General features: G+C 40.0%; 1 protein-coding gene and 1 long non-coding RNA gene across 2 annotated transcripts in view; both read left to right on the top strand.

Annotated features, from left to right (window-relative positions):
* LOC144246381 (uncharacterized) overlaps positions 1 to 22,211 on the top strand; it is a 92,017-nt gene extending 69,806 nt beyond the window's left edge. The window contains exon 3 of the long non-coding RNA XR_013340089.1: positions 22,187 to 22,211. This is a non-coding gene — a long non-coding RNA (uncharacterized LOC144246381). The remainder of the gene's footprint in view (positions 1 to 22,186) is intronic.
* On the top strand, positions 164 to 1,071 carry DIO3 (iodothyronine deiodinase 3). The gene has a single exon (XM_021549630.2). The coding sequence runs from the start codon at positions 242 to 244 to the stop codon at positions 1,064 to 1,066; it is 825 nt and encodes a 274-aa protein (XP_021405305.1). The 5' UTR covers positions 164 to 241; the 3' UTR covers positions 1,067 to 1,071.
* Positions 22,212 to 26,530: the final 4,319 nt, after the last annotated feature.

Here is a 26,530-nt window from a genome sequence, read left to right as displayed (position 1 = left end):
GGGCTCTCTCCCCTTTTGTCTGTGTATTTTTAGGTCATTAGAGTGGAGGGGTAGGTAATCCCCAGGCTCAAGTTCCAGAGGGGCGGGTTCTGGACGGAGGTGGAGTCACTTTTCATTTAAATCCCTGACTATAAAATGGGCTTAAAGAGAAGCGGGATCTCAGCTGTGCTGCACAGACCCCGGCACGCAGGGTGCGTGGGGGCCCCCCGGCAGCCAGCGCCCTGCAGCACAAGCCGCTGCGATGCTCCACTCCGTCGGCGTTCACACCTTGCAGCTGCTCACCCAGGCGGCCGCCTGCATCCTCCTATTTCCCCGCTTCCTGCTCACCGCCGTGATGCTCTGGCTCCTGGATTTTCTGTGCATTAGGAAGAAGATGCTGACGATGCCCACGGCGGAGGAGGCGGCCAGCGCCAGCGAGGAGCCGCCCCCCGACGACCCCCCGGTCTGCGTGTCCGACTCCAACCGCATGTTCACGCTGGAGTCGCTGAAAGCCGTGTGGCACGGGCAGAAGCTGGACTTCTTCAAGTCGGCGCACGTGGGTTCCTTGGCCCCTAACCCCGAGGTGATCCAGCTGGACGGGCAGAAGAGGCTCCGCATCCTGGACTTCGCCCGCGGCAAGAGGCCCCTCATCCTCAACTTCGGCAGCTGCACCTGACCCCCGTTCATGGCCCGCCTGAGGTCCTTCCAGCGCCTGGCCGCGCACTTCGTGGACATTGCCGACTTCCTGCTGGTGTACATTGAAGAAGCACACCCCTCCGACGGCTGGGTCAGCTCGGATGCAGCCTACAACATCCCCAAGCACCAGTGCCTCCAGGACAGGTTGCGGGCAGCTCAGCTGATGAGGGAAGGGGCGCCCGATTGCCCCCTGGCCGTGGACACCATGGACAATGCTTCCAGCGCCGCCTACGGTGCCTACTTCGAGAGGCTCTACATCATCCAGGAGGAGAAGGTGATGTACCAGGGAGGCAGAGGACCAGAGGGCTACAAGATCTCGGAGCTGAGGAGCTGGCTAGACCAGTACAAAACCCGGCTTCAGAGCCCCAGCACGGTGGTCATCCAAGTGTAAAAAGGACCTGGCAAGAAGCGCAGGGGTGGAGAGGCGAGGGAGGGCGGGAGGAGAGGTGGGGAGGGAGAAGGCACTGCGTCGCAGATGGCAGGAGCTGTCTTCCCGCGGGGACACTCGAAGGAGGCTGCTGTGCGAGCTTTCGAGCAAGACGTGCCATAGTCCTTTCTCTATTCAAATCATGTTGATTTGCCAGCCACGCTCTGTCAATACTGTATTTCCATGTGCGTTTTGTAAATAACTCTCTTTCTTTCCTTTTTTTTTTTTTTTTTTTTTTTTTTTTTAAGCGTTTACTATTTTTTAAGGAGGCTCTCTTCCTACGGGATCTGTTCCCGGCTGCGTGTGTGCGCGGGTGTGTGTCTGAAAAGTTGTGTACAAGTGCTCCGTGCTGCCTAGCAAGTGCTAACTGGGATTTCTAGTATTTCTTTGTGATGACCGATTTTTAAATGGGTTTCTCTAATGCCAGGAAATCGCGTCTGATGTTGTCAAATACTAGAACTGCCAATAGCCAGAGCTGGACGGAATGTCCTATTTATGTGGGGGGGTTTTGTAAGACGTTCGTTCACCTTCCTTTTTTTTATGAATTTTTTTAAATAATAAAGGTTGAGTAACTACACGTCTAAGGTTGACTGCCTTTCTCTATCTTCAGACCGCTACGTTCACTTTCCCTTTTGCCTACCTCGCAGCACCCCCCCTGCAGCCGAGGAGGGGCAGGCGGAGCGGCAGGCGGGAGAGGATGCGCTGCCGGGGGCTCGGGGGCGGCGAGCTCTGCCTCGGTAGAGGCAAGAGCGCGCATCGCCCGCGACCCGGAGGGAGGGGAGAGTACTGGGTGTCCCCATGGGGAAATCCAAACCTCCGGGGCTCCTGAGGGTGGAGACCGGCCAGGAGGACCGCGTGCTCCGTCAGTGACCCCGGTGAGCCGGCCCTGGATTGAGCCCTGAGCCCTGGAGGGCGAAGGTGCAGGGCTGACCGGCGCCGTGCACCGAGTCCCGACCGACAACACAGGCTGGGGAAAGCCGTCCTGGGCGGGAGAGCTGCCCGGCCGAGGGAACCTCGTCTCGGGCACGCAGGCGGTGCCGCACCGGAGCCCGGACGGGGGCAGCGCGAACCGCACCTGCGGCGAAGCGCGGCTGAAGGGCTCGGGCAGGAGGGCAGCGCCCGGCCCGGCCGTGTGAGGCTCATCCCCACCCCCGGGGGCCGGCAGCTACGCTGGAAAGGGTGCGGGGTGCCGAACCTTGCTCCCTTGGACCCCGACAGGTGAGACAGGGCGTGGAGAGCATCCCGCAACCTCCGCAGGAGCCCTACAAAGCTGCCCAGAAACAGTGGGTCTTTAAGGACCACCCGTGGCGCCTCTGAACGCCTCCACGTCCTTGACAGCAGCGGGACGAGGTGCCCGAGCTGTTAAGCCCCTAAGTTTTGGAGGGGGGTGCACGGCCCGAAGGCAGGGCAAGCCGCGGACGGCGCTCTCCGCAGCTGGGCACCGAGTCGCGCCCGCAGTGCTAAACTAAACGTGCGGGAAGCTGTTTGTAAGGGCGTTATAGCCCCTGTCTTGACAATGTTCCTCTGGACCCGCAGTGTTCCAGCCTTTCAACATTCACGGTTTAGAGTAGCACGCGTAACTGCTCCCGCCTCTCCCCGCAACAAAAGCTGCACCGTGTGGTCCCTCACAGAGAAATACGATGCTCCGACCCTGCTCGTCCGTCCCCTTCGCCCCCGCAGCCCCTTGGAAATCGGGCCGCTTTGCTGAGGCGTCAAAGGATCCGGCTCAGGTGCCCTCTTCGGGCTTCCCGACCCGCCTGGCCATTGCGCCTGCTCTGACGGCGTCGAAACCCATTCAGCCTTTTTTCACCTTTCCGCTGCCCCCAAGAGCGGACCGCCCGGCACCGGGCTCCAGGCACCGGTCCCGCCCGGCTCAGGTGCCTCCGGTTGTTGCTGGGGCGGCGGGGCGAGAGCCCACCCTGAAGTGGTTCTGCTTCCCCTGGCCGGGCGCTGGGCGCAAGCACAGAGCCCTCTGCGAAGTCCCGGAGCGGAGGGGAGCCTCGCTGGCAGAGGCAGCAGGACAGGCTGCGGCAGGGCATCACCCCGCTCCCTCCGGCATCACCCCGCTCCCTCCGGCATCACCCCTCTCCCTCCGGCATCACCCCGCTCCCTCCGGCATCACCCCGCTCCCTCCGGTATCACCCCGCTCCCTCCGGCATCACCCCGCTCCCTCTGGCATCACCCCGCTCCCTCCGGCATCACCCCGCTCCCCGCGGCACGGGCAGCGCCCGCCAGGCACGGCAAAGGTGTGGGTGCCGGAGCCGCGGGGAGCCCCCGTCAGTGCCTCCCGCCTGCATGGGCACATCAGCCACTCCACGAGGGACGAATGAGCGCTCCTCGCTGGTACGAGACTCCCGAGCAGCACCACCCTCGCCCTGCCCCGCCGTGGGACAGCGGAGCCCCCGCTCCGCCCTGCTGCCCCGGGCTCCAGCGCGGTGCCGGCCCTGGCCCTGCCCTGCAGCGCCTTTCCCAGCCCCGCGCACGTCGTGCCGTAAAAACCGAAGGCAGAGGAGCAGCGGGTCTCCCCTCTCGGCGACAAGGGCAGACTCCGTGCACGCGCGATTGCTTTTTTTTTTTTTTTTTTTTTTTTTTAACAGCTTAGTTTTCCTGACTTTACAATAAAGCCATTCTTTGCTTTCTCACCTCGTTATCTCTTTCCTTTATCCGTTTTTGGCAAGCTTTAGTTGTAATCCGAAGTTACGGCAAGACCCGGGTACATCCCCACCCCGGCCTGGCCCCCAGGACATTTTCCGGTCATACAGACAGAAATTGTCACTGTGGGCTTTAATAATAACAGAAACAGCCTCATCTTTACTCTCTACTACTAGCAGATCTTGGTCAAAGGCTATATGAGGTCAGGATTTTTTTTTCCCCTAAATAAGTCAGCTTTCTAAAGCTACAATCCTTTAAAGCGAACACAGAGATCTTATTTATCACTTTCTCTTTAATCAGCAACAGAAGAAAAATTTGCTATGAATTCCTGGAATCCCTGAAAGAGATCACACTTTTCCTTTGCACAAATCAAAGTTATCTGCTTCTATTGTATCCTCCACTTAAAATGAATCATAAGCCTCCATCCCACTGAGCTTTCTCGGGGATACTTGTTTAGCACAGACGAGAACAATACGCTGTACATCTAAAGAGCCCCGGGCGGCAGAAGCCTCTCCGACTGATACAAAGGATTGAGAAACGTCCTATCTTTAAAACGCATTTTTAGTGCCTTTCCACCTCCCTACTGCACGACAAACATAAGTCAGAGAGCGCAGAGAGATTTATCAGAGAGAGATCTGAGTGGCAATTACATGTTCTGTCAATAATTAATTGAATTATGTCCTCATCATAATTACATACAGTCCTCTAGCCAGGAGGAGAAAGGAAAGAAGGAAGTTGTGGTGTGGTCAGAGGGGGATCTCAGGACATGGTTCCAGTCATTAAAAATGTGATGTAACATTGCAATCTGGTGTACTCTGAGACACAAATGGGGAAACAAGCTACTAAAATCTTATTTGATTTACAGCAGGGAGTCAGAAAAAGCACTTGCCTTCATTAGTTGTTTTCATTACTGCTTTCTGCTGGGGGTTTGGATTTAAAGGTATTCTGCCATGCAAAGAACAAAGTCTTGCTCATTTGAACTATGACCTATATGTTGTAGTCTTTCTATTGTTCACCACATACTACCTGACTACATTGGATGTTTCTGATGTTTGAAATAAAAATTTAAATTGGTCCAGAAATTAAAATTAGTCCAGCAAACCATCCTACACTCAATACAAATGACATATTCAAATAGTCTTGCAAGCAAATTCTTACTCTGACGCTTATTTTTCTGTACTTATTCCAGTCATAAGGGAGATCATCATATCATTATTAATTTATTATTTACTAAGAGCTGTTAGAGTACTCTTTTGGTACACAAATGCAGGAAAACAAAGAGCTTGATTCAGTTCTCACACAAGTTTTGCACTGGTGTATCTTCAATGACACGGGTGTAGTCACTTCAGAACCACCTGGGTGTAATTATGATCAAAATCTGGGCTATTGCACTTCCTTTGCTTTTCTAATGGTTCAAATCCTCTATTTTTCTACAGCATGCTGTGGAAGACAGACAGCTGTTTGCATATAGAGCTCAAAAATCATTCTCAAGTTCCTCCTCACTGTCAGTGCCAGGGTCCTATATCCTGCCACAATTTAAGCAAGTCAGCACATTTCCTCACCATTCTGCATCCTCCCTACAGCATGAGAGCTGTAAACCCCATCAATATGTGTTTCCTTCCACTTGTTAAGGCAGATCCTCTTGGTGTCTTGAGCTTTAGATCAGGTAGCTCTTCATTCTAATTGCTTTTAAGATCCAGCTGCCAAAAGGGAATTTGACACCTGCTTCCCTCTTTGCAAATTTCTCTTTCAGACAAAAGTTTGATGATGAAACTTGAAAAGGAGTTCATTTGTGACCTCCACTTAACTTAATAACTCATGTATTTCTCATCTTCTTGGCCTTCCACCTGCTTCTTCAGAGATTTTGGAAGTGGTTTACACTGGTAAATGCACAAACAGGTAATGGCCAAAACCATCTTCACAAGAATTGCAAACAGTATTCCGTACTTCCTAGGTGAAAATGCAATACGGGACAAAATTCTTCAGCCAGTTTTAAAATTCTACAGCCAGTTTTTTTTGTTGTTGTGATTTTTGGTTTTGGTTTTGGTTTTTTTGCATGAGAATGCTTCTCAGAGCTTGTGCCCTCAAAAGTAAGGCTCCCTCAGCCTGATCTATGGAGTTCCTATGCCAATCAAACTTAGAAGATCAGGTCTGTATGTTGTTTCATCTCTTTGGCAAATTAATAATTCTGTCCTGACTTTGCTCATGGAAGCTTTTGCTTCTGTTTCCTTTCAAGTAATAAATATCCTCCATCTTAAAAGGACCTTTAGGACATGGCCATATGGGGTAAGGTAGCTCAACCCCCTACACAAACCCGCAGTGGCCAGAATTACTACAACACAAAGGTGATCCCTGGAAGTCTGATAAAGTGTCCAAGAGCTGCATTTCTTACTTCTTCAAGAGTCTTCAAGAATGAACTGGCACATAGTTCCCACAGAAGGGGATTCCATTATCCATTATAAAGCAATGGGCACCATGGAAAATTATGAACAGATAAGGATTTTACTGAAACCCTTAGCAATGAGGGTAAGAACCATAACAAAACTTTCATTCTTTTATGCCGATCTCACCATCTTAGGTTTATAAAGCAAGTAGTGCTTCAGTGGTCTGCATTTGACCAGATTTTCACATTCCATTCCAAGTCACCCCAGGCTGGATTTTTAGGGTCATATTTCTATTTTTCTTGCATCTTGATTTTCTTGCTTGAAGAGTCAGTCAGGATATATCTTCAGAATCACAGCATATTCTGAGCTGGAAGGGACCTACAAGGATTATCAAGTTCAACTCTTATATTATTGGCCCATATGGGGATAAAACCCACAACTCTGGCATTATCAGTACCATGCTCTAAGCAGCTGAGCTAATCCCTTGCAGTGACAAAAACTCAGTGTAGCTATTTAATCACTACAGGTTGTCAGGCATAATTTCTCAAATTATGTACCACTTTACAGAAATTAAATGAGGTGTCACTGCATAGAACCTCACTTGAAGTATCATTAATTTTAAAAATTTTGTGTTGAAATATCTTCCAGAGCTTTCTTTGAGTTCATATAACTTTGCAAGTGCAATTATAACAAAGATACCATTAGTGCCAAAGACCTGATAGTGAGAATAATTCCTAAGAGTAAAAAATTAATTTCATAGCATCTGGATAAATTTTAAAATTCATGTTTATGAAAAAATGCATTTTATTAAGTTATAAATAAAATTCTAATATATATTTTATGAGTTTTAAGAATTGTTTTAATGGAAGTGACCCTTAAAAAAACTATGGGACTGAGCTGAAGAAATTCTGGAAGTTCCATGTGAGAAAAAAATATCGTTTATTTGATCATTTTCCATTTGTGATGAAGGACAATCAGGAAAGAATAGGGTGCAAGGCTGCTGTCAAGCAGATTTGCAGCACATGGACATAGAGAACATGCTGTGCCACTAGCGCACAGACACACACAATTGCAGTGATCAAAATTAGCCCAAAGTGTATTTGGAACATTGGAAAGGGAGAGGCAGGGAGTTGTGCATTTTATAGAATAAAATAGTTATTTCAAGAAGTGATAAATATACAAAACATTTTTTTAATTATTAAGTTAATTTCTATGTATTCTCACTCAGAAGTGGAACAAATCCATTGCATGGTGAATAATGAACAGCTTTGGGGAAATGGAAGAGATTAGATGGAATTCAGTTGTCTAGTTCCCTCTATTTCATTTAATCATGATGTTTTTTTCCTTTTAACTGTCTATTGCCTTCTCTAGAAGGCATACCACTGGAATTATTATGCTGGGTTCTAGTTTATTTGATGTTCATGCAGATCTGTGCGCATTTCTATCAGTGTTTAGATGACTGAAGTATCTTTGATACTAAATCATCTACCATGACATCAAACTGAATCAATTGCTCTACCTACCTGATTAGAGCAAAAGTATGGTAAGCAAATGCAACAGAAGAATTTGGAACTGTTCCCCAGAACTGACCGTCCAGACCTCTCCTATTCCCACGAGGTATCTTCTGTTGATTCATTCAGCCATAATAAATTCCAGAAATTGTCTATTGGGAGGAACAGAATGGAAGGAAAAAGCCGATTGAGGAAGAAATGTCATGGATCTTGCATTTCGGGGTTTTCTACTAACCAAGTAAAAGTATTCTGCTGCTTTTTCATGAACACAAAGTCAGGTTTGGAGGAGCTCCATAGTGATTTACCAGTAGAACTGAAACAAATTGGTACATACCTTAGAAGTCCATCTGTTTTCTAAAGCTGGATAGGAAGCTACTCAGAAAGATGTATATTAGCACTTCCTGCAGAGACTGCTGGAAGCTGGAAAGATCTTTTCGATCTTTTTTTTTTTTTTTTTTGCCACATATTCTGTGTCACTATGAAATCACTTTGGAATCTTCTGGTTTGTTAATAATCTAATCCCAAGAAAAGAGACTTGACAAAAAGGAAAATCAGAGTTTATTCTGTCTTTCCAGTTATTGAACATGCCCACTGACTCACAGTTCATTCCTAGATCTGTCAAGCCCCTCTTGCTCAATGCAACACGGCAGTGGTTCAGGGGCCAAGCGATGGGGAAGAAGCCACTGAGGGCTCTGAGAGGGACCACAGCACTACAAATTCCTGAGATAAGGGCCAAACTGTGGGACAATGAGAAGAGGGAGAAGATTGTCCATTCCCCTGCACAGCACTGATAGCTGACAGACATGCACAGATAAATATTGTCTCTGAAACTGGTGATATTTTTGCTACCAGGTGAGAAATCAGGGCATTCGTTGCAATTCCCATGTCACTTGTTTTTAGACAATGGATGTGTCATCATTGCAAAATGGAATTTGGGGTTTTTTGGAAAAGAAATCAACACTTTAGTGATACTTTTGAGCAAGTCAAAAGACACCCAAGGGTATGATTGCCTTGTATGCTGTTCTTTTTAATAAGGCCAAGGAAAAGCACCACTGGATGGGATCATCATCATCTGCCACTTTAATGCAGACAATCGAAGAAGTCTCCTTACTGATGGCTGTAAATTCATCATTATGGTTACCACTCAGAGTCATTTGGCATGACATTTTTTATGCATAGAACAGAAAAGTGCAGTATTAGCTCCTGAGTGATTGGATGAGTTGTACATCCATTAATGTGCATAACAGAAAATGTTTCCAAGCTATGACTTATCTCTCCTACACAAACTGAGAAGATGCAGATTAACTTGCTGCTGTTTAGTCAAATTTTTGCTGCATTTTTTCATTCTGTCCAAAGTCCTGTATATATCAGAATCTACTATCATCATGCATTGTAGATTCTACTGCTGACTCTGAGATTGTAGCAGTCTGACTGTGTTCACATATTATGAAATTTACTGGATGACAGGGAATATGAGAGAAAATTAGTTGCACTAACTCCATAATGAATAAACATTTCTCAGTTAACTGCTTTGGGAAATGAAAGAATTGGTAGATCATAAGCCCAGGAAAACTTGAAAAATGTTTAATCAAATTTTTTATCCCCCCAATTTTTAGTTCAACTTGGTTAAAATCCATGTGTCATTCATCTGAAAACTGCAAAATTAGTCCACCAAGAATCCATCATAATATAAAAACTTAAGAAGTAAAACAAAAAACCTTATGCTCACTTTCATAATAGGCCACCTTTTTCATTTAAGATGTTTCATTTCTAAATGTAGCTAGATTGAATTTTCCAGAAAAAAAATTAAAATTTCATTTTCCGCTTTGGCCAACTCAAAAATATACATTTTCCAGTTATTCAAGTGAAATAAAATATACATTATTCAAATTCCCTGGTCTGTAGTGTGTTTTCCTGTTCATAAATCGTTCAGGAACTGGTTATGATCGGTTAATTTATACAAATACCTCATCGATCAAATTACATGAAGAAATCTCAGCCAAGAATGTATCAAGTAATTGTTCACTTAGGATATTTATTTGACTGTGAAATAGAGCCATCACTTGTGTGAATGGTGTCATATTTGCTCCCCTGCTGATTATATGGCTTTTTTTTTCAGAGAGGAAATACCAAATATCAAAGTAAATATCAAATATCAAGTAATAGTATTTTTTAGATGTGACTTGTCAGAAAAATAATCATTAAATGCTTACAAGATATACAAATTTTCTATCTAGACAGCAGCATTAACTATGTTTAAGCCATTGACACATTTTCAGAACTCTGAACCAACATCTTTTATTTAATAATATGCACAAACTAGAGCTTATAAGAGAGACCTAGATTATAAGAATGCTCTTAAAAATAATAAATAAAAAGCCTACATTTTGGCATCTAGACTTCCAATATAAGCAACAGGGAGAGCTCAACCCTACCTCAGCTGCCAGATAGTGAGGACACTCACTTAAAGGAGGATATTCTGGTGCAAGCCCAGCCCATGTCCGTGGATCTGAACCTGGAAATTCCATAACTTGGACAATATAATAGCCTGTGAAATACAGAAACCATTTTTTTGGAGCTTTAAGGGAAGAGATACTGGTCAGCACTTGTGGCAAATGGTTGGAGAAAGATTGTTCACTTTCCTAGCAAAGATACTTACTGAGGATATAAAACAGCTGTGTTACAGTATTAAGCAAAATATCAGGTACATGCCATAACTGTGAGGCTACTATTTCATTCCAGATGGCCAACATTCTTTATTTTATTCTGACCAGAAAGGCTATTCTGACTTGAGAAAGCTTCCCAACATTTAACCAATACATTCCCTCATAAAAGTACTTAACTCGCCAGAAATTTACACGCTCCAAACAAAACAAAAGAGAACAAAAAAAGAAAAAAGAAATAGAAGAAAAATTTTATCTAAGACTTTAAGGTCAGCTCTAGGATAGACTTTTGGACTCACTTGTAATTGCTTTCATTGTCTGACTGGTCAACATGGTTACTTATCTTACCCTGCTGTGCATATGACCAAGTGTTTTGTAGACAGGCATGCGGGCCAATAAAACCTCAAAAAGCAGTGAAACATTCCCATCAGTCCAAGCAACAATTCTCAGTGTAAGTAATTTTCTTGTCATATCTCCCCAGGCCCATTCTTTCCCTTTCTCTCTCTCTCACTTGAATTTGCTCAGAAATGCTCTTTCTCCATCAACATAGCCTCATGTTACTTCTCTGCAGTTCTGCTGCCCTCCATTCTAAAATCTGGCATTACAATGAAACTTCCAAGAATTCCATTCTCTGAAGCATTATGAGTCACACTGTAGTCCTCAGCAATATTTTTAAAACACCAATGTTTTTTTAATCACTCTTGAGACCCACAGAAGAAAGTAAGGATATTATCTTGCTAACTTACAGTCGTGGTTGTTTTTTCTATTGCCACCCACACTCTCTCATCTTTCTCCAGATACTCTGCTCCAGTCTCTCAATAGTGCAGGCATATGGTATTCAAGCATGCCAGAGTCTGACTTCAAGTTTTAGTCATTTTTCTCCCTGTAAAAAGGATGGGGGGACATTGAGCCTATGACCATTTGAGAGCTTTCTTTATGGGAAAATTTTATTTGGGTTTATACTTTAAAAAATATATATGCTGTACTGTAAAACTAACAAAGAAACATCAGGTCTAAGCCATAATTCATCTTATCTGGATACCTCAATGCCATGTGTCTGGTATATCAGAGGCTACACAGAAGTCACTGGTCCAGTCATGAACATAGGAAGGGGAGAATTTATGCCTGCTTGCCTTCTGGCAGTGATTTCAAAGCAAAGCATTTTAACACAGGAGATGGTTATCTTCAGGAACTGGAGTTGTAAATACTATCCTTGATAAGAAAAACATAAATCTTTTTTCTACTATTTGTTGAACTTTCAATTTTAGTTAGAAAAAGTAATCCAAGTTACTAAGCTATAGTAAAGTTATCTGTTAATTTTCATTGTGTTTCAGTGCTTGCTTTTTTTTTTTTTTTTTTTTTTTTTTTTTTTTTTTGAGCACGAGGTATGAGGCAGCTTCTATTACGAAAGAGTTATTTGCATCTTAAGACTGAAGTTCCACAAATTGCTGTTATCTGCTATGCAGATGCTCATGTGACACACTGAATAAATATACCTTAAGGTAAGCACAGAACCCTGGATGATGGGTGTTCAATAAAGAAGATCCCTAAAGACAACAGTTATTTGAGTTCTGTAGAGATCAGCTTTTGCATGAAGCACTTGAGGATGGCTGGCTGCCCCATGATAGTTTTTAGACAAAGATGCCAGGAAATAAGAGGATGAAGAGACCTAGATTCTAAATTACCAGCTGATCATGTGAAGAAAGTACCTACTTAGGTCTCAAAAGTTACTGAAAATTGGTCAGTGAGCTTGCCTGTGCAAGAGATGGTTGAGAGAACTGTGAAAATAAACACATCATTGAGAAATGGAGGTAGGATGAGTGAGATTTACTTAAGAAAAGGTGAGAACAGTGTTAAACAAAATAGAAAAGAATCCATATTAAATAGTAGCATTAATGCAGTAAGCCAGGAAGCTACAAGTGATCATGACTCCTCAAGAATCACAGTTAGACACGTTATCTCATGTATTTGTCTACATAAAATAAAACACAATCATACTGAAACTGCTCATTTTGCATCCAATTTATACAGGGCTTTTCTGTCTCACTGCCTCATACCAAAAGGTGTGGAAAAGCAATAAACTTGCTTTTCATTTTGGTAGGATTTTGCTTCTACTCTGTGTGTCTCTAAGAAATCTTGACCAATTTTTTTATTTGATTGTACCAACACTAAAATTTGGAGTAAGTTTTAACTGCTGGGCTGCATCCAAAGCAGTGTGGCCAGCAGGTCAAGGGAGGTGGTTCTGCCTCTCTACTCTGCCTTCATGAGACCCCACCTGGAGTTCTGCATCCAGTTCTGGGGTCCTCAACACAAGAAAGACATGGACCTGTTGGAGTCAGTCCAGAGGAGGGCCACGAAAAGGATCAGAGTTGGAGCACCTCTCCTGCAAAGAAAGGCTGAGAGAGTTGGGGCTGTTCAGACTGGAGAGGAGAAGGCTCCAGGAAGAATTCATTCTGGCCTTCCAGCACCTAAAGGTTGCTTGTAAAAAAGAGGGAGAGCAGCTTTTTACACAGACAGGCAAGGGGGAATGGTTTCAAACTAAAAGAGGAGAGATTAGATGTAGGGAAGATATTCTTTACCCAGAGGGTAGTGAGACACAGGAGCAGGCTGCCCAGAAAAGCTGTGGATGCTTCATTCCTGGAAGTGTTCAAGACCAGGTTGGATGGTGTTTGGAGCAGTGTGGTTTAGTGGAAAGTGGCAGGGGGATTGGAACTTGATGATCTCTAAGGTCCCTTCCAACCCAAACAACTCTATGATTCTAAGATGCTATAACTACCAGGCCAAGACATTTAAAAATTGCTTTACTCACTGTGGGCGTTTTTAAGATAACAAAAGAAAAATTTCTAGGAAATAGGTCAAAATATTAAAGCATTTATTAGCCCAATGTTAAACTTTTCAATCCGTATTTAGTCTCACTTGTGTCAGTAAAGTTGTTAATTCTCAGTGACAGATATCCACAAATCTCAGTGAATGAGTACGAGGTACAACTCGGCCAAACATCACACTATCGAAATTCATTATCATTATAGATTGAGGAGCCTATTTAAATACAGGCATCTAGTTTTGGATGTTTGTCATAGGAGTGTAGCAGTGATGTGCTCAAATATTTGGTAATTGCTGATGTCAGTATTGAACTGCAGAGATTTCAATTTTCCACAGAAGATGCTGTTACAAGTAGAACACCTCCTTAAGCCACTTGTTTCTTTATTTTTATAATTTCTAAGAAAAATAATATCCTCACCATCCCTGAACCCCTATCAGTGTGATTTTGTGCCTTGGGCAGAAGAGACACTACGAACAACCTGTGGGCTGGGCAGCACACTTCAGGCTTAGCAAGGAGAATGTCATCAGTCAGAGAACAAGAGCTGAAGCTAAAGATTCAGAGGTTGATCTGAATCATTCTCCTAAATGATACTTCATACTACCTCTTACTGGCTTTTTGGGAATAATTAGAAACAGGCAGCAGTTGCACCATTTCTGTAAGTTTAAAACAAGCTGAAAATCAGAATTGAGTTTTTTGTTGCTACGTTTTCAACAGCAGAAAATGTCAAGCGCACAGGCAATTTCCAACTGAATTTACAAACACTTTATTCAGTGCTCTACAGGCAGAAAAGCCAAGTGACACTATAGGGAAATCCAGCACAAAGTATGAGGTATAAAGGCCTGAAAATGGAGATTGTTGTGAAATTTAGAAATGTGATACTGATGTGAATGTGCATGTCTCTAAAACAGTCTCTTCTATTACAGATCTCAGATGTGTATATGCCAGACGTAGCTGAGTGAGAGCCAAAGCCGAGATTAATTTGCTTTTGATAGAAGTTGGATACATATGTATCTGAAAATCAAAACACAGAAAATAATATCAGAGAGTCCATAAAAACAATTATATTTAATTAGTTACAGGTTAGTAGTTCATTAGGAGAGATGCATGACCTCACCTTAAATGATTTTTTGTTTCATTTTGTTTTCCTTGCATAAAATAAACTTCTGGAATTTGGTTTTCATTATAAGCATTCTTTAATGAACTCTCTGGTGCTAATTATTTAGTCAGAAAAATAAGTGGTGTTTTGTTCACTTTTACCTTCTTTTTCTGTGAAAAAAACAAAGAAGCAAAACAGTACTGGGGGGAATCAAAGAGTAAGTATCCAAATAATTTAGAAGATAAAGACTGCATATTTAATAAGTCTACCCTAGTATGGCAATATGATGAGAGTTACAGCTGTGACAGAGATTTTAATTGGAGAAGAATCAATGCAGATCTGCAGATGGAAGTCATGTCTCAAAAATGTATTAGGCTTGTCCAAAGGAGCATGTGAATAAGAAGATCCGGTAACTGCAGTGTTGCAATTCTATACTTGGATACTCTCGTGCATATGTCATGGATTTCTATGGAGTTTGGGGAAAATTCACAAGCCTTTAAGAGAACGAAGTTACCATGGCACAAGAGGAACGGTCCTCTTGAGTATTATTAGCTTTTTTCACATTAGGAGCAGCCAGTTGTGAGAGGGGAAGAAGCTGCTCGCAGGGAATCTCTGCTGTTCAGCCTGCTCCCGAGTAACCTCAAACACGGAGCAAATGCAAACTTTCTAGGTTCTGCTGGTGATCCAAAATTACTCAGGATAGTCAAAACTAAAGTGGTACGAGGCAGAGTACCAGAAGCACCTCGCAGTCCCAAATCACTTGATGGTAAAGTGACAGATGAAATTAAATGCCATTTCTAAGTAGGAAAGCAAAAGGTGGTACACATTTTTGTACTAATGCCTGCCAGATAGAACTCTGAATAACAAAGTCTACAGAGATTTCAATGACTTAATTAAATGAAATATTCATTTATATCCATGATTCAGGGTATTCCTGACAGTGCCTTTTAATTTCATTGGTGATCAAGATTTTATTTTAGACTACAACAGTATTTTTTATAATTCCATTCGGAGATGAATCTTCTCTGTTTTTAAGTGCTTCATAAATATAAACTAATTATCTTTATAAATTATATAATAATCATAGAATGAAAATTGAGATATTTCAGTTAAAGAAATTACACAAAATGCTAAAAATATGTCAGATAATTCTATACCAAAAAAATTGTCATTTCCACTGAACCCCTTCTAAAAAGAAATTAAATTAAATTTATGGATTTCTCAGGAAAGTGGCAAAAATTTTAAAATGTTGATATATTTCAATCAGACATTTCTGAAAAAGAAAGGTTCAATTTTTCACATTATAAAAAAATGCAAGTGTTTAAACTGAATATCTTAATTTTAACCAAACAGTACAATTCAAACAACCCAAAGTAGTTTTAAATTGTATCTTTTTTTTTTCCCCAGGAGATGTTAAAGAATTTCTGTTTCTTGTTTCCACTTGCAGTGACTTTATTTTACAAAATATAAATTTATATTTTGACAAACAAACACATTCATTCACTGACCAAATCAGGATCTATATGTCCATTACATGTTTTGAGTGGACAATGCCACAAAAACTGCCTTTGAGAAATTCTTAATATATTCTATGTAGAAATAATATTTGTCTAGAATTACCTCTTCATAGATTAACTTTCCTGGATAGAGAATGTCCTTGGTGATTACTGTTCCCTGAAATATCTTTCAAGAGGTTTGTGCACTAATAGTAGATACCAAAAAAAAAACTGAATTCCTGCCCCAGACAAACCAAGGCTGAAAGTAAAACTTTTACTGAAAGATGAGGAAAAATACTGGGAAAAAACCCACCTAATTTTAATAGAGGATTTTATATTAATCTTCAAGGTTTTGGTAGTAAAGCACTGATCCATGGTCTGAAAAATTGGCTTCACCTGCTCAGTAAATCTGTAATTCTACATACAGCCCAACTAAAGCTCTAGGCATATGAATGATTTGTATTAACTATCTGGTTTTAGATTTCTTCAGCTGCTGTTCTTTACCCATGCAGGACCTCTGTTATGTATGAAATTAAAATGCCTTAAATAGCTCCATGCACTAAAAAATGCCCAGAGAGGGCTGTATAGCCTGCAGAAAAGAAGGCTCCTAGTGTAAATAAATATCTGAAGGTGTGCAGGTTTTCAGTGATGCCCCATGAACAGGACAAGAGGCAATGGGTGTCAGCTGGAACCTGGGAGTTTCCATCTGAACCTCAGGAAGTCGCTTTTCCTGTGAGGGTGACTGAGTGATGGCACAGGTTTCCCAGGGAAGTTGTGGAGTCTCTATCCATGAACAAAAAAGTCATTTGGACATGGACCTGGACAAGTATCTCCATTTGGTCCTGCTGCAGAAAGGGGGTGGTTCCAGATGACCTCCAGAGGTTCCTTCCAACCCCAACCATTTCATGATCCATGATTCTGTGAAATATCACTCAAATTGACAAAAGATTAAAGAGGAAAAATGAAATAATAAAGGAATAATTAAAACAATAATCTTAAACAAGAAAACTAGGGAAAGTATGCCTGAGCAACTAGAGCAGCAGAATCTTACTGGTACCTTTATTTATAACAAGTATTTAATATACAGCTAGGAAAAAAATATAAACTGAAAGGAAGTCCTATGCATCCACAGGTCATAGAAGAATTACCTAGATAATTTTTGAACTGACAATTAAATTGGTATGGCAAGAGGAATAGGTACTGAGAAATGAAAAAAAAATTAAAGAGAGAAATACGGTCAATACTTTTCACAAGGAGGTCCGAGGAATTCCAGGACTTTCTTTCCACTATCTTTTCTCCTTTCAGAAAAGCAATTGGATACATGCTACTAGGAAAAAAAAATGTATGGACCCAATAAGACATCAAGAGCAGACTAGAACCATAAGCAACAGTAGAAAATTAATAGGAGCAAAAGATCACAGGATAATTCAGGTTGGATGGTACCTCTGAAGTTTATCCAGTCCAGCCTCCAGCTGAAAGCAGGGTCAGCTGTGAGATCTGACCAACTTATTCATATGTAGCTTGGTCTTTAAAGCCTTCAAGGACTGCACAATTTCTCTTAGCAACCTCTTCTGATTCCTGAGATTCTGATCTGTTCTTGACTGACCAAACTGTAAAAATGTTTTTCCTTAAATCCAGGCTGACCTTGTCTTTTTTCAACTTCTGCCCATTATGTCTAATCATCCCATCATGTAGCACTGGCTCCATCCTCCAAGACCCCCTGAAAGCTGTATCTTCTCCATGTTGAACAAGCCTCAGCTTCTCCTCCTGAAGCAAATTCTTCAATCCCTGACTATCTTGGTGGCCTTCACTAAACTTGCTCCAGTTTTAAATTGACTTCACAAATCCTGGGCAAGATGTATAGGACACTCATTTCAGAGATAACCATAATGCAGTGATGAATAGTCTTTTTAGAGCAGTTTGGAATTTTTCATCAAAGATAATTGATAATATATAAAAGACATTATTTGAAAAGATCTCCCTATTCAGGAATGAAGGCAAAGTATTCCTTGACTATTAATGAGATCAAAGTCCCACTTATATAATTACATTTAAGAATCCAGTTGCATTTCTTAAAAAGGATAGACTTGAGCACATGTTAAAGCACTTTCCTGAATCTGGGCAAGAATTGTTATATGTAAAATACAACCTGTAGCTGGACTTTATATCTGATTACAGTGCCTTTCATAACTTTACCCACAAATTATTCATATTTTCCTAAATCTTTACAAAGCCTTATGAACTACAAAGTAATTAAAAGACCAAAGCAAAAGGTAATGGAAGAACATATATCAAGTTTGGAAAGAGGTGGTACCAAATGCAACAGTGTTCGCTCACTTAAGTATTACTTAAGATTTCCATTAGTTATCCATGGTGACAGATAAACAGCACTTATATTTGTAAATTATGTTGTGCCATACTAAATGCTATGAAAAGAGGGAAATACTTTGCAAAGGAGTCTGAAAATATCAGACTGTGGAAGCCAACACTGCTTGCCTTGCTGATACAAAATTCCTATTAAAACAATAAGGTGTGCAGAATTTGGCTTCTGGAAATAGGAAATAAAGGAACAAATCCAAAGCTCACTGAAGTCAAGAGGAGACATTCTTCTGACCTCAATCGGCTTTGGATATCGCCCAAAATGAGATTCATTCTGGAAAAATGCAAGCTGAAGGAAATAATAATTCAAAAATATCTGGGAGAGATGTTTGGAAAACCTGGAAATCAAAGAATACCTAGGAGACTTTCTGTAATATATAATACGTGACAAGGACTTATGAACACTGTTACAAGCCTTTTCTAAAACCTTATTAGTCTAGAATTTAAGAAAGAATAGATGATAGAAGAAAACCCATCCAATTAGAGAGCAGAAGTTGCAGGGATATCACATCAAAGTGCAGGCAGGTTTTTTGTATGGAATCTAAAATGTGCCAAGCATCAAATAAAAACACATCACCAAAGGTAGCTGTCCCATTTAAGAAACCACTAATTTCTCAGCTGTTTTCTCAGATACAAGTCTGCTAGTGTCTACCAAGATCAAATGCACACATTGCTTGCATATAGAAATCCATGGTCAGCCTTCAATATGACGTAAATGTCACATTTTGAATGTGGTCCCTCTTCTTATTTTAGTGATGTTGACAAAGACTTTTAAGATTCCATCTTTCCCATTATACACAAACATCCTGTGCTAATCCAAGGATGTCCTCCCTTGGTGGAAGGACACACACTTTCAATCTCCTCTACACCTTGCTGCTGTCAGATGGTGAAATTATTTCAAGGATATACATACACCTCAGTGAAATGAAGGTCTGACCTTACTTTCAAGATTGAATAGACTCAACATGCATGTTATAAATTCTCAGGATTCCTATCCACAACAATTATTTCCTACAATTTCATTGATGAAAAGTGAATAACGACATCTGTAAGCACATGCTATATAGCAAAAGATTATAAAGGTAGTTTCCCCCCAGCTGGTTTTCTGAAAGAAGCACCTATTCTTGTCTCCACTTATTCAGTGAAAGAACGTAAGAATGGTTTCAAGCAATATGATTTCAAGAAATAATTACAAGATGATTGTGATAACAATGACAAAGTTCTAGAATGTGTTAAGGTTGATACACTGTAGATTATATGCTATTTAGTACCATCATTTCTGGTTTTAAATCTTTCTATTCTTAGATTTTAAAACAAGGATCGGTTGTTTTGATTTTTTGGAATTGTATAGCTGATCCTTCAGAGAAAATGTTGGAAAACATTTTATTTTGAAATATTCATCCGTATGCTTCATATATTCTTGGATCACTTCACATTTAAAGTTCATTGGCTTTTGCTAGAAAATTATGCCTCAACATGACTGCAATCCTTTCAGTGCTCTCAATCCTGTGAAATCCTGAGCACTAATTTTGATCAGTTCTCAGGATTTCTCTGAATCTAATGTTTTGTGACATCATAAAGTTTGATGGAATGAAATCTCAAAGAAAGAATTAATTCTCATGGGCCGGAAGGAAAAGAGGCACATGGATTTTAAAACACAGATTGTAAAGAAAGTTCTACAATAAAAATGGCAAAAGAGAAATTGTGGATAACATTATATACAAGAGAAACCTTCTGAGTAAACTGCTTTGGAAAATCTTTTTATAAATCTTCAGTACGGTTTTTAGAAAGTAGAGTCCTATGCTCTTACTCTAAATCCTCCCTGATTTTATAACATTGATACTGGAAAAATCAAATCTCTTGCCTGAAAGCTACAGTTTCAATTAACAAGGATGTTAAGCATTTTTTTTCAGATACATGAAAAGAGTGACAGGATTATAGACCACCAAATTGGTGGTATTTTAAGAATCTGACAGGCTCAGCACCATGTGCCATTCTAGCCTTCTCTGTGTATCCTTTGTGGTTAAAACTCTTAAGCACTTTAAATTCTTTTGGTCAGTATTTTTTTCCTTTTAGGGGAGACAACTAGAAGCACATTCCAAGTAACTATTTATGGTGTACAGAAAATTATAAGATACTAAAATCACCTCTTTGAAGGTGTTTCCAGGCGTTGTATAGTAAAACAAATATTTTATTTGTAAAAAAAAAAAAAAAAGTTGTTGTTTTAAATGTAGAATATAATTATCTATGTTCCAAATCAAATGAAAGACAGAAACAGCACAAACACACAGCAAAATAACACATGTCAAATCCTAAAGCCTTTACTTGGACAAATCTCCCATGGCAGCTCTTGGTGGCAGCTTTGCCTGATGAAGTATAGCTGAGCCAGACCTGAAATAAGCAAAAATTTAAGAAACCACATGAGTGGAATAAGTTATGGAACAACAAATGAAATATTTATTTTTGTTGTCTGGGAAATAATGACAATTTAGTGCATTATTAGTATGAAAGCAGAAGTCCACTAAACCAGCAGTCCTCAGATACATTTATCCAGATACAACAGAGGACAAAAAGATGTTTGAAGAAGCAGATGACTTTCCAGAATATTTGATACAGTCTGGAAGAAATATGTGAACAAATTTTTCAAATCATCAAGCTCTGGCAAAAAAAACCTGACTGTAGCTTTGCATAACTTCATTTAAAAATGGCTCCATCTTCTCATGTTTCTTCTTTTCCAATGTATAAGACAAAACTGTGGACTGGTCCTGTGCAGATGACATATCCACATGTTGGGGTTCGTGGTGGGAAAGAGGCCAAAGTCACTGTGCTGGAGCCAGGAAACACACCTGGAAGCAGGTTCCTTGGAGCCTGACACCTGGGCAAGAGCTGGTGGCCATGTAGCCCAGCCAGACTGTCCCACTGGGCAGAGCAGCACACCAGGAGACAGGGAAGGAGAGGAGCTGCCAGCCACCTGCAGCTGGTATATCAGGTCATGCAGCAGGAGACAGATTCTGGCACTGAGCTAGGAAAGTCTGTAAGACATACCCCTATCTGTGGGGGTGAGTGGATTCTGGAGCCAAATCTATGAGTCTCACACTCGGTGCACAAAAACTTAGCAGCTCAGATGGATGGGTAAAATCTGTATCAGTGTAGAAACTGCATGGCATGAAAGCTTTACAGTTCTGCAGAGGAATCTGGTGCTGCTCTGTACCATCTGTGCACCAATTGTGTGGATTGTTTGTTGAGCTTTGTTTGGTTGGGTTTTTTCATTCGAGAAAGATACATAAGTTGGTAAAAAGAATGCACTTCAGGTCAGTTTAACTCCTGAGCTATTCTTTTTGGACCTCGCCACTTCTTATTATAGGTTCAAATTCTGTATTAGAGTTAAAAAGATGATTTGTGCCTAATTAGTGTTTTCAGCAATTTATTTAATCTCAAAGACAACAATTTAATTTCAAACTTTGCTCAAATTAGAGGGGAAAGTAGAAAAAAAATCTGGAAATACAGAAAATATAAGATTAGAGATCTGATTTTCAATGTTAGATCCTTACAGCTGACAGTATATATTTCTATGTGCATGTAATACAAATATAGTCTGTCAAAACATAGTGACCGTGTGATAGTAAATATCTGGCAGAGCCAGACCATGAAGTGGATGCTTCCATTAGGTTTGTGCTTATTTCAATAGTAATATGATGAGGTTTTTTGCACGTATTCTTACAATATATCCTTAGTAACAAGGAAATCCAACAAGAAAAAAATAATATAAGTTTATACATACATTAAACCTTTATATAACTATGCACATTCTATGCACATAACAATAAACACATGAGTCTATGAGTATGCAGTAAACACATTTCAGATCACAATTTAAAATTAATGTCCACTGGTACTCCAAACATACTGTGGCCCTCTTGGAGTGAAATCTGAGGCTATTAAAACAAGTAGGAGCCCTGCTTAATCAGGATTTTGTAGACTGCAGAAGTCCAGAGGAGGATCCAAGAGAATCCTTGAGGAAATTTAAGATCATACGACATCAAGGTGTAAAAAGGCATCACTCCTATCTGCTTTTTCAGAGGCTTCTCTTGACTTAGAGGAAACACAGCACCTTATGCTCTCAATCAACTGAAACAGCAATGGAAGAGATGGACTAAGACTTGCATAAACATTGGTAAATGTCTTGCAGGAATGTTTTTTAAAATCATGATGTTCTTTTCTGGCTTCTGGGGTTTTGGCAGGAACTCCAGTGTCTAGGCCCATTTCTGTGTACACAATTTAATGATGGGCTTGATTAAGAGACAGTAATTCCCAAGAGGTTTAGCTATCTTACTTAGTGACATGAACATGAGTACAGTGCCAAAATCAAATGGTTACATCCTGAACCAGTGAAAATTCACAGATACAAAAGCATGATGGATTCTTCATTTTTCAGGTTTCATGTATTTCTATTATTTTCCACTGTATATAATCTATAATGCTTCCTAATCTAAGCAACAACCAATCTGGCCTTACAAGACCTTTTGCCAAACAGCAAGTAACAAAAACGTCAGCCTACATCTGCCCATGAGGGAATTACATTGAGGTCCAGTTATATTTGTCCCACTAACTCTGTCTGCCAAGTGAGCCAGCTTCCCTCAAATGAGAATTTAAAGGAAGAACGCAGATGTTGGTTCTGGGATAAACTGAGACAAGACTGCAAAGGCAAATTCTAGACAATGAACTCTGTTGCCGGGTAGTTCAGGAGTCAACCTCAAAGGAAAACAAGGCAATGAGTTCATAAAAATGAACCTGTTGACCTCCTACACAGGATTACAAATTTCCAGCAAGGTCAGTAGGATTTTCAGGCATATAATATATCTCAGGACAGGACTGAATATGCTTTCAAAACTGGCTTTTCATAACTGAAAGGTGATATTCTTGACATCCCCTGTATTTAACTAATGACACTGAACTTCAGACTAGTTGACCATTTTCTTTATCCTCTCCTTCGAAGACTCAAGGAGAATAACCCTCTCCTGTGGCTCTACATTCCATAAAAATTCAGTTTCCTGAAGTATGTTCTCTTGCAGGAGAAAGTGGAGATGATCCACAGCCTACAACTCTACCATATATTCCTTTGCTGGAATAAGAAATGTTTTTAGATCAACAACTTAAGAAGCCAATGGAGCATCTATGTGCCAACATTTAAGTCTCTTTTCAGCTGTGAGAATTCCATGCTTTCTAAGAGCCTTGCCTTCTCATAGGAAGATGGCCAAAATCTCCCAGATAGAAGTTTGTGGCAGAAATCTACAATTTTGGATAGCTAATTACTGCTTTTGAATATATATCAGTGTACATGAATACATTATTCTGTATGTCTTGATTTCTCTTTTATTATTTCCTTCAGTTTGCCCTCCATCTGAAATGTAGTTTATTATGAAATTTTGAATGTTTTATTTTTCTTCCTTTTTCAGTCTTGTGGTTGTTCTCATTCTGGCATTTAGTGACTTTTCCCTTCACTTGTTCATTGTATTTCTTTAAGGCAACAAGCCATTCCTGTGGTGCTGGATGGGGTTGAGGAAAGTTGCCAGCAAAATTTTTGGTGCACGTGCAGTAAGAGTCCTCTCCCCACAAATTCAGGTTTGTAAAAGGTGGAAACTAGGTGGAGTTTCCACAAGCAGTGGCACATTCTTTCCAGAGGTAATTGTAAGGTCATAATTCATCTCAATTACTCACACATATTATATGCTTATATATTTGTCACTTACTATGATAATGTAACAAGTATTTATGCTTATTAGACATATGAATATGAGTGCAAGCATAACATTTTTCAATATCTCAAGTAACACAATGAATTCTCAAACAGCCTAGTGCTTGCAAATACCATTTCATGAACAGAACAAAAAGTATCTGTCAAATAAAAACATTCACATACAATGAAACACAGATATGTTCCTTATATCTTATAACATTTGTAGAAAATTTTTAGACAATTCTTTTTCTCACATAAAAATGTTTTCATTTAATCTATCTATATGAAATTTTATATTCCATTTGCTGTACTAGAAACTCAACAGTGTGATAACCTTCAAGGAAAAAAATAGTGAAATGAACTAGATAGAGAAAATCCTTGCTTTCTTTTTCATTATTATGACAAAGTGCAAAACTCAAATATTGAATCTAAGAAATATAAATTATATTGTAGTTAACATAAGTGTGATGCAAAACCCACGGATATATTTGGAAAACAAATGAGTTTTACAACTCACACAGAATGTCATCAAACTGAGAATCGAATACAGCAGATAAAAAAGCTGGAAAGCAATGTAAACTGTGTAAAGGTTAGTGATGGTGCAATGAAACTTTGGCTATTTTGTTCCATGCCACTTCAAGAGATATTTAGCTGAAAGAGAAAGGTGTCAAAGACAAGTAATGAAAATGTGGTTACAGGCACAATATGACCCTATTATAAGAAGCGACTGAAATGAATAAGTGATAATATGACACAGACATCAGATAATTAAATTTTGGCAGTAAATGCCAAGAGCAGTTATGTCAACAATGTTATTTCACAGGAATTCTCAGCAAATAAATACATAAAGGAAACTTCATGGTTTTGATCACTACTGTAAATGTAACAAAGAAAGAAAATGAAGGGGCTCAGTCATAACCTTCAACTGCCTGCCAAAGTAAACAAGGAGGCGTTTGATTTTGAGCCAATAAAGATGAAGTGAAAAATGAAAGTGGGAAAGCTCTGCATAGAGCTTTTTCTGGTGGAGAAAGACAGGCAGATGTGCATGATGCTTTATTTATGGCTTTGGTAGAATACAAATTATTTTAAACAAATTGAAGCCCTTTTTTTAAAAAAAATATTAAACTTTAGAAAGTATTAGTCCTTCAGATGTCTGCTGAAAATGTTAAACAAGGTACAGAAATTTGGCAAAAGTGGAAAACCGATTAGGAAAGTGAACTTTTCTTTATCAATGTTGTTTCCCATAGAAGCTAAACTTAACTATGGCATTAAGCTTCTAACTGCATTATCAGGTTATCTAACAGATATTTTTCAAGACAAGACTACCACAGAACAATGGTAGATAATAGATGAGAAAGAATCAGCAAGACAGAGACACAGACTATTTCTGGAGTTAACACGTTGTACAACAGGATATAAATCAGCAAAGTAATAAATTCTGCAAAACACTTTTTAACACATTTCATGAGATCATAATTCATATTTCCTCAGATGTTTGACAAAAAGTAATTGCATTTTCCATTTTGGCCATTACACAACTTCCTCAAATCAGTTTCAAAGTTAGCCCTCACACTGCTTCTGCAGAAGGATAAATGATCAGTATTTCCTCCAATTCAAGAAATGTTGGCACACCACACCACTGCATGCAAATTAAACTTGTTTTGAAATCAAAACCAGCAGTAGTTTGATATTGGAAAGATTTTTTTTTTTAATAATTCACAATTTTAGGGTCATTCAGGGGCAGAGATCAACAACTCCCAGCCCAATAAGACTGTACTAGAGAGTATAGCAGGAGAGAGACACTGACCTTTTAGATTCAGCCTGCTGCTATCCACTTGTATGGCCATCTCTTTCTCCATTTCCTACTTGTTTTTTCCCTCTTAAGTAGATATTTAATGATTTCTTTGATAACCTGTCCATTGTTAAAAGTGATAAAGTGCTCATTTTCCATTGTAATAGAAAACAAGTATGGTTCACTGATAATTGTCTTATTAAATACTTGATGTACAATTTGACACTATGACAGATCATTGACTGCAAATACTCCCAGAAATTTAGTCTTCCAGCCAAACTTAAAAGATTATTTTATGTCAAAATTGAAAGGGAAGAAACAGAAAGATGCATAATGAATAGAGAACTATTGCAATACTGTCTTAATGCTGTCTTACATTCTCCAATGTGTTCAGTATAATGTCAATTAAAACATGCTTCTCAAGATATTTTCCATATCTTTCCACTAATTATAGCATTATGTCCTATGACCTAATAAAGCCCAAGATCTTAAATTAAAAGGAAAGCCAAACTGAAGGAATTATGGAAAGAAAATACTTCAATAAGCAATATTCACCACTAGAGAATCTAAAGTAAGAACTAGAAATTATGACAATCAGAAGTGCTACCTATTAATGAGGAAGAATTTAATAATAATTTTAAAACATTTTATAGTGACTTGTATTTATCTTCCACATACTGAACACAGTGACAAACAAGTGTTACACAGAAACAAAGCCAATTTTAAGATAAAAAAATGTTTGCTATTCAAGCCATGGATCTAGTAACAGATGGAAATTGAACCTTTTAGACTGTTCTTACCATAATGACTACTAGGAGAACTTACTAAGTCCAATTATAGACACAATTAGCACATTTTAAGGACATAGATGTATAAAGAACTGAGGCAGATCTA

This window comes from Lonchura striata, chromosome 6 (genome assembly GCF_046129695.1).
Source record: "Lonchura striata isolate bLonStr1 chromosome 6, bLonStr1.mat, whole genome shotgun sequence".
Classification (NCBI taxonomy): Eukaryota; Metazoa; Chordata; class Aves; order Passeriformes; family Estrildidae; genus Lonchura; species Lonchura striata.
The sequence above is the reverse complement of the archived record's forward strand: the minus strand, read 5'-3'. Positions and strand labels throughout refer to the sequence as shown.